This window comes from Henckelia pumila, chromosome 1 (assembly GCF_033568475.1).
Source record: "Henckelia pumila isolate YLH828 chromosome 1, ASM3356847v2, whole genome shotgun sequence".
NCBI classification, from domain to species: domain Eukaryota; kingdom Viridiplantae; phylum Streptophyta; class Magnoliopsida; order Lamiales; family Gesneriaceae; genus Henckelia; species Henckelia pumila.
The window spans coordinates 134,338,319-134,351,134 of NC_133120.1; the positions used below are offsets into that span (position 1 = coordinate 134,338,319).

At 37.7% G+C, this 12,816-nt stretch overlaps 1 protein-coding gene across 2 annotated transcripts; it reads right to left on the minus strand.

Annotated features, from left to right (window-relative positions):
- Positions 1-341: 341 nt before the first annotated feature.
- On the minus strand, positions 342-2,486 carry LOC140892162 (large ribosomal subunit protein uL1z). 2 transcript variants are annotated; one of them, XM_073300930.1, is made up of 6 exons: positions 2,381-2,486; positions 2,195-2,232; positions 1,401-1,620; positions 1,142-1,307; positions 750-955; positions 342-524 (listed from the first exon to the last, which is right to left on the minus strand). In XM_073300930.1, the coding sequence occupies exons 2-6, from the start codon at positions 2,197-2,199 to the stop codon at positions 471-473; spliced, it is 651 nt and encodes a 216-aa protein (XP_073157031.1). In that variant the 5' UTR covers positions 2,200-2,232; positions 2,381-2,486; the 3' UTR covers positions 342-470. The 2 variants fall into 2 exon arrangements, with proteins under 2 accessions (XP_073157031.1, XP_073157037.1); XM_073300936.1 differs by having other exon boundaries at positions 2,195-2,235; positions 2,381-2,481.
- Positions 2,487-12,816: the final 10,330 nt, after the last annotated feature.

Sequence of the window (12,816 nt, forward strand, 5' to 3'; positions counted from 1 at the left end):
AAATATAAAACGATCTCTCCAACACATAAAAGACATAAATGGCTGGTAGTTCAGGTTCTAATCATTTTTGGTAAAAGAAGTTTCCACATAAATTTTTTAAAAATAAGCTTCGCTAGCTTAAAATCACCTAAATCAAGTCCTTAGTACTACTCTCAGCCACACAAGAAAATGAACCTTGCCCACATTTCCACCTGCTCGTTGACGCTGTCGCAACACGTTAAGAAATATATCGTGTGCACCAACTTCGATTTATGTTGATTTGGAAAAACATGCCACGACATGAACTAGGAACTGTCAAAATGTAACCTCAAGTAACCCCTACCAAGTTCATGGTAAAATGCTAAATAAGTAAAGTAGTTTGCCATCTCAACAAAAACAAAACAAAACAATCTCCATGATCGTCTGTTCCAAATTTCAACTCGAATACAAGAAAACTCATTTGATATTCCGAATTGGACACGAATAACAACTCAGAACACGCGTTGTGGCTTCCCCATCGTGCTCTTCAAGTACAAGCACCTCACCTGATTAACAAAAAAACCTTTTAGCAACCTTGGAAGTTAGAAGGTGAAATAACCCTATACACATGATACAATCTAGGGTCAAATATTTTCAAGCTTCAAAAATACTTTATAGAGAAATAATACATCTAAAAAAATTAATTCCATCTTCATCAGCAAACATTATAGTTAATGGTAAGCAAGACATATTTAGTTGTGACTAAAATGCAATGGAAAATGTGGACTCACATTTTGCCAGTTTTTCTTCAAAAGAGAAACTAGAAAGTTGACACTCATTTGCACATTTTGGAAAATTTGCTTCTCTTCCATGTCACAATTTCCAACTGCAACTCCCATACAAAGCACCTTTTTCAACTGGAATTTGACGGTAGCTTTGGTCTCATTCACCTTGGATTCTAGAGATTCTTGGTGAGACACAAGGGTGGGAAACTTACCTGCATTTCATATAAGACAAGTTGAAATTTGACTCAATTTTACTACATAAAGGTTATCTCCATCGGTTAAAAAGGTGGGCTCAAAAATATGATGATGATCATCAATTCATCATCATCAGAAGATGGATCTTTTACACATTGCTACACATACTTGAGTAAAATCCCAGCAGTGTCCATTTCACTAACCTGCCTTGTTCAGACCAGGGCCCAAGAGACGGGGAATTTGCTTGATAACAGCTTCTGAGGCCAAAAAAGCATGGTACTTTTTTGCGAGCTTCTTGACCAATTTCTTGTTTTTGTTCAATTTCTTCAGAGCCTCAACATCCATGGATTCCAAACCAATTTTCTCAGCCTGCAAATAGTATTGGGGATTACATGAAATGGAACAAGACTGTCTGAGAGAACATGTGAAAATTTTTACACCCTTGACAACTAAATTGAATACCTCTTCCACATGCTGAGCATCGCCAAGCATACAGACTTTCATTTTGGGTCTTGGGATGTGAGGCAACTTTACAGAACCACTGAATCGCTTGTCCTTCTGGGGATCATAGTTCTTCAATCCAATTTGTAGTTCAATTGTCTCGGTAAAGTTGCGCTTTTTCTCCTTAACATCATTTGTTATCAGAGAAATGGCTTCCCTCAAAGCATCACTCTGAAGTTTACTGCAAAAGCATTGCAATCAAAACACATGAGCATACACATATAGATGTGATGATCATATCTGTTGAACATATGAACTCTTAACACATCAAGCAGAAAGTCAAAATGAAATTAAAAGTTTCAGCCAGAGCTTAAAGACCATCCCCACAAGACAAAAAGTGGAATACTGGACACCATATGTAAAACAGAGCGACATAACTTAAAAAGAAACAATCAAAGAGATACCATACATCATATGCTTCAGAACACTGCCCAAGACTATATATGATTTGGTGAATTCAAAAAACATACATACAACCGGAGAAAGTTCTTAATCAGAACGCCAACACTTATGGAGATTACACAGAAATTGTAACGAAGGGCACAAATATTTGCTAACGAGCAACACATTCAAACATATCCTCATACATTGCATCACTTGAATCCTTTTAAAACAATTACATGGGAAATACGAAGTATGGGAGGATTAGTTAGGAATCCTACTCGACGTTACATATAAGCAAGAAGTAAAAGAGGAACCAATTCTACTTCACTATCAAAATCAACGAAAACTACAGATAAAACAATTTAACAAACCTCATGATTCAAGATCTTCGAATCCTCCGAATCAACGTCTGCTGCGTATGAGCAAAAAAAAAAATCCAACAAATTAAAAAAAACACCACAATCAATGAATTAACAAACAACATACGTTTACAGATATATATATATATATATATATATAGATCAAGTATACGCTTTAAAAATGGTAGAAGGAGGTACCTTAGCAGGGAATTTAGACGAGTGTGCTAGAGGAGATAAAGCGGCAATTGCAGAACATATAAATGCAAAACCCTAGAGCATGTAAATTTGGGCCATCTGATTATCCAACGGCCCACAGTTCGGCCAATCCAATATCCATGTATATTTTCCAATAACCGAATTTTATTTTATTTTGTTTTTATGAATATAAGCGAAAAAATTATAGTCAAACTAGACTTCAATAACTTTTTCTTTCGGGGCCTTGATCGGATCAAATTACTAAATTAATAATTTCGATAAATTAGTGAATAATAATTTTTTATAGGATTTTTATATAAATTTATGGTATCTTCAATATCATAATTAATTAGTCAATCCTTTCAAAAAAAATAATTAATTAGTCAATAATTTATTAAATTACAGTTATTATTATAGCAATTTAATAAAATATGATTATATTTTTGTTTGTTTTTCTTGAAATTTATTTGTATTATTGATATTCTATTCTTGTTTGTTTATATGGGGGAAATTCATTAGATTAATCGAGACAATGAATATTATTTAATTATTAAAAACAATATATATGTAAGCTCGAACGTTTGTCACTTTACCAAAAATTATCGCTAATAATAATACTTTAAATTCAATATTTAAAATTTAGTAGCCATCAACGCATCGCGATTCGAACATATGTTTAGAGAACCGCCCCAGATCATAATAATCAGAAACTTTAAAGCATGCAATTAACTTAAACAACAAAATCAAATAATCAACGAAAACTTAAACAGTTACTAACCCGACAATATACATTCGGAACGATGAAAATCATGTAAAATCAATATAAAACTCAATCGAATAAAATAAATACCAGAAACCAACGTAAACCAAAAACATCGATGACCCCTACATCCAAGCTCTGTTAACCGTCCAAACACCGATTTAGCTTCTTGTCAACCTGTAAACCTGCCATGTCGAATGAGGTTTTTGAGATAAAAGTAGGGAGGTGATGTTGGAGAACGCGGCGATCAGATCAATCAGAATTGATACCCGGTGCAGCGGAAGTTTAAAATTTTTATATGGAACGATTCCATAATGGGTATCAAAACTTAACGATTAAATTGTGTGTGTAAAAATTAAATAACAATTATAAATTTTTACCTCCAATCTCGAAGCGAGATTATGGACACCAACAGATTGCTCTGCTCTTGTTGTATATCCCTGGAACTGATGGACGAACTGTTCTTCAATCAGGTCCACGAACGGATAATTAATCCCTCTGATAGATTGCACTAGAAAATCTATCAGAAGTTTCTACGAAGAGAATTAACGAATTTGATCCGTTAAACCAGACTGTAATTCAAAATTCACAGACTGGATTTTTCCCGAGTAGAGGGGAGGGGGGCGGCCACCTTTGAGAGAAAATAACTAGGTTTTCGAAAATTGTGACCTGTTGTGTGTAATTTCTGTACTGCAATAACTTATTTATAATGTAGGCCACTAACAACTTAGGGCCCATTAGTCAGAAGTTCAAGCCCGACAAGCAAAGCCCGCATGTTCAGAAATTAATATAAAATTCATCATGACTCCGATTGATAAACCGATTTCACCAATGTGCACAGAAACCATTTCTGCACCTTTTAAAGTCAAGATAAATTTTTCTGAATCCGAATTCAGTGATTTCCAAAAATGCCCATCCCTATGTCATTTTAGGAAATCTTACTCCTCTACTCTTAAATAAGAAGTTCAACTTCTTTGTTCATTAAATTTAACTCTTTAAATTTAACTATCTCAACGGGGATTAAAAATCCATTACTCTGTGTGACCCTCAATGGTTCAGGGATACAGCTAGCCGTGGGCTCACAACTCCTTGTGACTCGGAACAACAATTTCCGACTTGCCCATCGAATCATGGTAAGAGCGCCTAGCAACATCGCCCCATGATTCCCTAGGTATCACTAATAGTACCTGCAAGAACCAATAGATTTTGGTTAGCGTACAGTACGGTCCCTTCATCCATATATCCCGATCGAATCAACAACCATTGGTAAATCGAGAGTCGTTCGAGATTCGATAACTATGCAATACATCTTGAAGATCAAATAGTGACATCGCATGTGTTACTAAGAAACCATTTCTTAAAACACATCATGTACTCTGGCCAGAGATTCGTCACACTAATATCTCCTCAGATCGCATAGGATATCCACACTCGCAAGTATGTGGTGAATCCTTGACAACAAAGCATCGACTCCTATATGTGTTGTAACTGTACCCAATCCCGACACCTGATGACCCCAATAGAGTCGGTAAACGAGTCAAAGCACAGTACTAGCATATAGAGTCTCAATGATGTTTCAAGTAGTAAGGACTAATGGTGTACAACCAAAACCGCGGACTTTATCCACTCGATAAGTGATAACTACTTGGAAAGTCCGGATAGGGTAGTTCGATCATTCATCATATGAATATCCATTTGCATGCTTCGAACATCTCTATGTTCCCTACCAATGAAACGTGGTACTCTGCATTGCAAATGCTAGTCTCAAACTCGAGCGATCCTTATCCTTATTATTGGACGGCTCAATCGACTAGGAACAGTTTAGAATATACAGTGACTATAAGATGTGTTTCATGATAGACATCTCCATGTTCTACCACATCTTACATACACTATAGTATATTCAAGGTCTTTATCAAAACAACAATAGTATATCACAATATAACAATATGAAGAAAGATAAAGTCATTGCCATTAATAAAAGTGTAAATTATATTAAACAAAAGATTGTTTATACAAAGAGTCATCAAAGCCCTTAGCCACAAGTTGGCTCACCGGGCACCCACTCTTTCAATCTCCCACTTGCCCTAAAGCCAACTAGTCATACTACGTAGACCCATTGCTTCGCGATGTTTATCAAATAATGGTCCTGGCAAGGGCTTAGTAAGTGGATCAGCGATATTGTCTGCAGAGGCCACTCTTTCGACAGTGATGTCTCCTCTTTCCACAATCTCCCGGATGATGTGGTATTTCCTCAGTACGTGTTTGGATCTTTGATGAGACCTTGGTTCCTTTGCCTGAGCAACGGCACCCGTGTTGTCACAGTACACCGGGACTGGACCAACAACTTCAGGAATGACGCCCAACTCTTGGACGAAATTCCTCATCCAAACGGCCTTTTTAGCAGCAGCTGATGCTGCAATGTATTCTGCCTCAGTGGTGGAATCCGCTGTGGTGTCCTGCTTGGAACTCTTCCAAGAGACAGCACCGCCATTGAGCATGAACACAAATCCAGAGGTTGACTTCGAGTCATCCACGTCACTTTGGAAGCTAGAGTCGGTATAGCCTTCCAATTTTAGTTCTCTTCCTCCATATACCATGAACATATTCTTAGTCCTTCGTAAGTACTTAAGAATGTCCTTCACGGCTTTCCAATGCATTTGACCGGGATTAGCTTGATATCTGCTCGTGACACTCAGAGCAAATGCTACATCCGGTCTGGTAGATATCATCCCATACATGATACTACCTATGGCTGACGCATATGGTACATGTGTCATTTTCTCTATCTCTTCATCAGTCTTGGGACACATAGACTTGGATAGAGAAACTCCATGACACATGGGTAGATGTCCTCTCTTGGACCCATCCATTGAAAACCGTTTCAATATGGTGTCGATGTAGGTTGATTGAGTGAGTCCTATCATTCTCTTAGATCTATCTCTATAGATCTGTATCCCTAGAATATAGGATGCCTCACCCAAATCCTTCATCGAGAATCTACCTGATAACCATATCTTTGTTGACTGCAACATCCCTATGTCATTCCCAATGAGTAGGATGTCATCAACATAAAAGTACTAAGAATGTCACAGAATCCTTAACTACTTTCTTGTACACGCATGGTTCCTCCGGGTTCTTGATGAAACCAAAATCCTTTATTGTTTCATCAAATTTCTGGTTCCAACTTCTTGATGCTTGTTTTAGACCATAAATTGATCTCTGAAGCTTGCATACCTTATGCTCGCTTCCCATGGATGTGTACCCCTTAGGCTGCTTCATATAGGTTTCTTCCTTAATGTCTCCATTAAGAAAAGCAGTCTTCACATCCATTTGCCATATCTCATAGTCATACCAAGCAGCTATGGCAATAAGGATCCTTATGGACTTGAACATTGCAACTGGTGAAAATGTTTCATCATAGTCAACTCCTTGTCTTTGAGTATAACCTTTCGCCACCAATCGCGCCTTGTAGGTCAATACCTTACCATCAGGCCCAAGCTTTCTCTTGTAGATCCATTTACACCCTATTGGAACAATTCCATCGGGAGGATCTACTAAAGACCAAACTTGGTTTGTATGCATCGAATCTATTTCCGACTGCATAGCTTCAAGCCATAAATTTGAATCCGCATCAGAAATTGCTTCCTTGAAGTTTCTTGGATCACATCCAACATCGGGTTCATCTTGATCCCCTTCAAGAAGAAGACCATATCGAATAGGAGGTCTAGAAGTCCTCTCGGATCTTCTAGGTACAGGCGTGTCTATCAATGGTTCCTGAGGTGTAGGATCGTTGTTTTGTATTTCGGGTTCTTCTCGAATTTCTTCGAGTTCCATCATCTCACCTTTCTTATCCAATAAGAACTCCTTCTCCAAGAAGGTGGCATTCCTTGAAACAAACACCTTTGTTTCAGCAGGATAATAGAAATAATATCCGATTGAATTCTTCGGATACCCTACAAAATAACATAAGATGGATCGACTATCCAACTTATCTCCCACTGTCTGCTTCACGTAAGCAGGACATCCCCAAATCCTCAAGTACGAATACTTAGGAGCTTTGCCATTCCATAACTCGTATGGTGTTTTGTCCACTGCTTTAGTGTGGACGTTGTTCAACAACAATACCGCCGTTTCAAGCGCTTAGCCCCAAAACGAAGGTGGAAGCTCAGTGAAGCTCATCATGGATCGAACCATGTCCAACAAAGTTCGATTACGACGCTCCGATACACCATTCAGCTGAGGTGTCATAGGAGGAGTCCACTGAGAGAGAATCCCATTCTCTTTCAGATAGTCCAAAAACTCGGTACTCAAGTATTTTCCACCTCGATCCGATCGAAGTGCTTTAATACTTTTACCTAGCTTGTTTTCTACTTCAGCCTTGAATTCTTTGAACTTTTCAAATGCTTCAGACTTATATTTCATTAAATATAAATACCCATACCTAGAATAATCATCAGTAAAGGTAATGAAGTAGGTGTGGCCATATTGAGTACCAACTCTAAATGGACCACAAACATCTGTATGGATCAAATCCAACAGATTTTGACTACGCTCAGGTTTCCCCTTAAAAGGAGATTTAGTCATTTTTCCTTTTAGGCAGGATTCACAAGTAGGTAGAGAGTTAATATCAAACATATCAAACATGCCCTCTCCCACTAGCTTGTTCATCCTCCTTGAGGAAATATGACCTAGCCTAGCGTGCCAAAGGTTTGCCGGGTTTTGGCTATCGATTTTCCTTTTGTTTGTTGTTGTCGGTTTATCAACATAATTTATTGGAACGTCTTTTAGTTTTAAGTTATATAGATCATTTTCAAGTTGTCCATTTCCAATCAAACATTCATTCTTGTAAATATTGCAAATCTCATTCACAAAATTGCAAGAATAACCATCTCTATCAAGCATAGAAACAGAAATAATGTTTTTAATCAAATCCGGAACAAATAAAACATCTCTCAAAAGTAACTTAAAACCGTTCTGCAAAATTAAATAAATATCTCCCACAGCTTTAGCTTCAACTCTGGAACCATTTCCGAGCCTCAGCTGGGTCTCACCCATTCTAAGCCTGCGACTTCTTGTCATCACCTACAAATCATTGCAAATGTGAGATCCACATCCGGTATCCAATACCCAAAAAGTAGTATTAAGTGAAACATTTATTTCAATATAGAACATACCCTTCGCAGTTCGCAACTGCTCTAGATATTCCTTGCAGTTACGCTTCCAATGACCGGGCTTCTTGCAGTAATGGCAAACATCCTTGGATTTTTCCATGTTTGAAGCCTTTGTCTTGTAATTCTTCTCGGGTTCGATTTTCTTGGGTGGGGCAGAACGTTTCTTACCCTTTGTACTTGGCCCCTTCTTAGCAGAAGAAGAGGAGCCCACCAAGAAAGCCGGTTTATCCTTCTTTAAAGTGGATTCATATGTCACAAGCATATTGACCATCTCTTCAAGGGAGGCCTCTATCTTGTTCATATTGAAATTCACCACAAATCCGTCAAACGAAGAAGGAAGAGATAGAAGTAGTAAGTCCACGTTGAGTTCATGCTCCAACACCAAATCAAGGGTTACCAACTTCTGTATGAGCCAAATCACTCGTACCCCATGATCATGGACCGAAGTCCCTTCACGCATGCGACACGTCATTAGCTCCTTTACAGTAGCGAACCTTTCAGCCCTCGATTGAGCCCCAAAAAGTTCCTTGAGTTGTACATGAATGTCAGCAGCATTCACGGTATCCTCAAATCGCCTCTGGAGTTCATCAGACATCGAGGCTTGCATATAGAATTTGGCCTTGATATCATGGTCCCACCATGTATCAAGTTTGGCTAACTCTTCCGGACTTATGTCAGCTGGTGCTTCCTTCGGAGGAGATTTTTCTAACACGTAGAGCATCTTCTCCGAAGTCAAGACAATCTTCAACTTACGGAACCATTCCGTATAGTTTGCGCCAGTCAATTTATTTTGTTCGAGGATCGAGAAAAGTGGATTACGCGAATTCATCTTTATGAAATACTGAAAAGAAACAGACAAATATCAGTGATTGTTTAAGTAATTTACTAAGACATAAAATAGGCGAAATTTATTTTATGAATCTCACTCCCACTATTTTAACGATTTCACTACCCTCTAGTGAAAACGGGAAACTGTTTTCCTTAGTGAGAACATGGAGTCCAATTGACAAACTATGGTCCCGAATAATATCAGCCAACCATAATTTTCAAAAGGTAGAGCCCAATTGCTTCCAAAGCAACCTCCACGTTTTTACCTTATGTCCAATAAGGGCCCAATAATATGACGCCGTTTATTGTGACATGTCAAGATGACCCATCAATATTAAGTTATGATGGACGGTCGCCATGTGGATCCCCCAATAATATGAGCCGATCCCATGGGAGTTCCACCCAACTTACAACATGTGTCGATCCAATGTACAGCTTTCTAACGAACGGGCCCCCCCAATAATATGAGCCGGACCGTATCCGCGGGTAGCATCTCATACATTGATCGTTGATGGAAGGTAGGAACATTTAAACAAATTTAAATTTCCTTTATTTATCTTGATATCAATTTTAAATCATATTTAAAATGAGGGATTTTAATTTTGAAAATTTGTCTCATCATTTTTAAAATTTTGTATGCTTGCCGGATTCACACAATTTTGTCTAAAACATGCATACAACAATAATATCACATATTATATATGATGATCGATTCCATTTCTAATCGATCTGTGGTTGCCAATCACGAGTCTTAGTCCAATCCTAGGTAATATGCAGTATGCAATGCAATCCTATTACATTGTGCTTCCAATTTACATTTCTTCTGTTTTTATTGTCTGCTGGGCCCACCTCCGTCTTCAAATCTTCATCTCCCACTAAATCTAATGTATTTACAATAAATAACAATGACAAGTAGGGTATACATTTTTAAGGGGTGGGAACGGGCCATAAACCAAGCCCACTTTTATTACATATGACAATTCATATTGGGCCATAAACCAGGCCCATTAATAAATCCAACAACAATAAAAACAAATGTAAATTCCTAACATACACCTACAAAATTGGTCATGGCAATCGATCATCCTTATCCAATAACATTTAATTCAAAATTAATTTATTGGATAACATGCAATGACAATTTAAATTTAAAAGGATAAAATCATATTTCATATATAAAATCTTATTTTACATACAAAATCATATTTTATCTTTTTATCAAATAAAATCATATTTTATCTATAAAATCTAATTTTATACATAAAATCATATTTTACTCAATATATTCATAAGATCATATCTTATCATCAATTGTACCAAAAATAATTAATTTCAAAATTCAATTTAACGGATAAAATATTTAAATTTTCAAAAAATTCAAATTTATCCAAAAATCAATTTTAAAATTTTCGGACTCGAACAATTCGATCCCACGCCTCGTGGACCAATCAAAAACAATTTTCGATCGGACCAAAAATAGAATTTTAACATATTAAAATTTTAATTTAAAAATTAAAAATAATTTTTCGCGGGCCGCCCGGGACACTCCCGGGCTGCCCGCGCCCCAAAGGGGCTCGGGCCGGCAGCCCGGCTGCCCCTAGGGCAGCGACGATCCCTGCCCCCCCGGGCAGCGATCCAATCGCTGCCCGGGTTTTGCCCGAAATTTTTTTTTTTTTTAAATATTTATTTTGTTTCAAAAACCAAGGCTTAAAAATTTTTGTACAATCGATTAATTTAATCGCTTGATCTGAGCAACCTGGCTCTGATACCACTGTTGGAGAACGCGGCGATCAGATCAATCAGAATTGATACCCGGTGCAGCGGAAGTTTAAAAATTTTATATGGAACGATTCCATAATGGGTATCAAAACTTAACGATTAAATTGTGTGTGTAAAAATTAAATAACAATTATAAATTTTTACCTCCAATCTCGAAGCGAGATTATGGACACCAACAGATTGCTCTGCTCTTGTTGTATATCCCTGGAACTGATGGACGAACTGTTCTTCAATCAGGTCCACGAACGGATAATTAATCCCTCTGATAGATTGCACTAGAAAATCTATCAGAAGTTTCTACGAAGAGAATTAACGAATTTGATCCGTTAAACCAGACTGTAATTCAAAATTCACAGACTGGATTTTTTCCGAGTAGAGGGGAGGGGGGTGGCCACCTTTGAGAGAAAATAACTAGGTTTTCTAAAATTGTGACCTGTTGTGTGTAATTTCTGTACTGCAATAACTTATTTATAATGTAGGCCACTAACAGCTTAGGGCCCATTAGTCATAAGTTCAAGCCCGACAAGCAAAGCCCGCATGTTCAGAAATTAATATAAAATTCATCATGACTCCGATTGATAAACCGATTTCACCAATGTGCACAGAAACCATTTCTGCACCTTTTAAAGTCAAGATAAATTTTTCTGAATCCGAATTCAGTGATTTCCAAAAATGCCCATCCCTATGTCATTTTAGGAAATCTTACTCCTCTACTCTTAAATAAGAAGTCCAACTTCTTTGTTCATTAAATTTAACTCTTTAAATTTAACTATCTCAGCGGGGATTAAAAATCCATTACTCTGTGTGACCCTCAATGGTTCAGGGATACAGCTAGCCGTGGGCTCACAACTCCTTGTGACTCGGAACAACAATTTCCGACTTGCCCATCGAATCATGGTAAGAGCGCCTAGAAACATCGCCCCATGATTCCCTAGGTATCACTGATAGTGCCTGCAAGAACCAATAGATTTTGGTTAGCATACAGTACGGTCCCTTCATCCATATATCCCGATCGAATCAACAACCATTGATAAATCGAGAGTCGTTCGAGATTCGATAACTATGCAATACATATTGAAGATCAAATAGTGACATCGCATGTGTTACTAAGAAACCATTTCTTAAAACACATCATGTACTCTGGCCAGAGATTCGTCACACTAATATCTCCTCAGATCGCATAGGATATCCACACTCGCAAGTATGTGGTGAATCCTTGACAACAAAGCATCGACTCCTATATGTGTTGTAACTGTATCCAATCCCGACACCTGATGACCCCAATAGAGTCGGTAAACGAGTCAAAGCACAGTACTAGCATATAGAGTCTCAATGATGTTTCAAGTAGTAAGGACTAATGGTGTACAACCAAAACTGCGGACTTTATCCACTCGATAAGTGATAACCACTTGGAAAGTCCGGATAGGGTAGTTCGATCATTCATCATATGAATATCCATTTGCATGCTTCGAACATCTCTATGTTCCCTACCAATGAAACGTGGTACTCTGCATCGCAAATGCTAGTCTCAAACTCGAGCGATCCTTATCCTTATTATTGGACGGCTCAATCGACTAGGAACAGTTTAGAATATATAGTGACTATAAGATGTGTTTCATGATAGACATCTCCATGTTCTACCACATCTTACATACACTATAGTATATTCAAGGTCTTTATCAAAACAACAATAGTATATCACAATATAACAATATGAAGAAAGATAAAGTCATTGCCATTAATAAAAGTGTAAATTATATTAAACAAAAGATTGTTTATACAAAGAGTCATCAAAGCCCTTAGCCACAAGTTGGCTCACCGGGCACCCACTCTTTCAGGTGAGCGCTGACGTCCAGTACGTAAATTTGAGTATACGGGTTTATATCTGATGCATGCAA

Excerpts from the sequence above, each read along its gene's own strand:
- LOC140892162 (XM_073300930.1), bottom strand. Across the intron at positions 1,308-1,400 it reads ATGCTCAGCATGTGGAAGAG|GCTGAGAAAATTGGTTTGGA; the intron begins GTATTCAATTTA and ends TACTATTTGCAG. Across the intron at positions 525-749 it reads TGAAGAAAAACTGGCAAAAT|GTGAGGTGCTTGTACTTGAA; the intron begins GTGAGTCCACAT and ends TTTGTTAATCAG.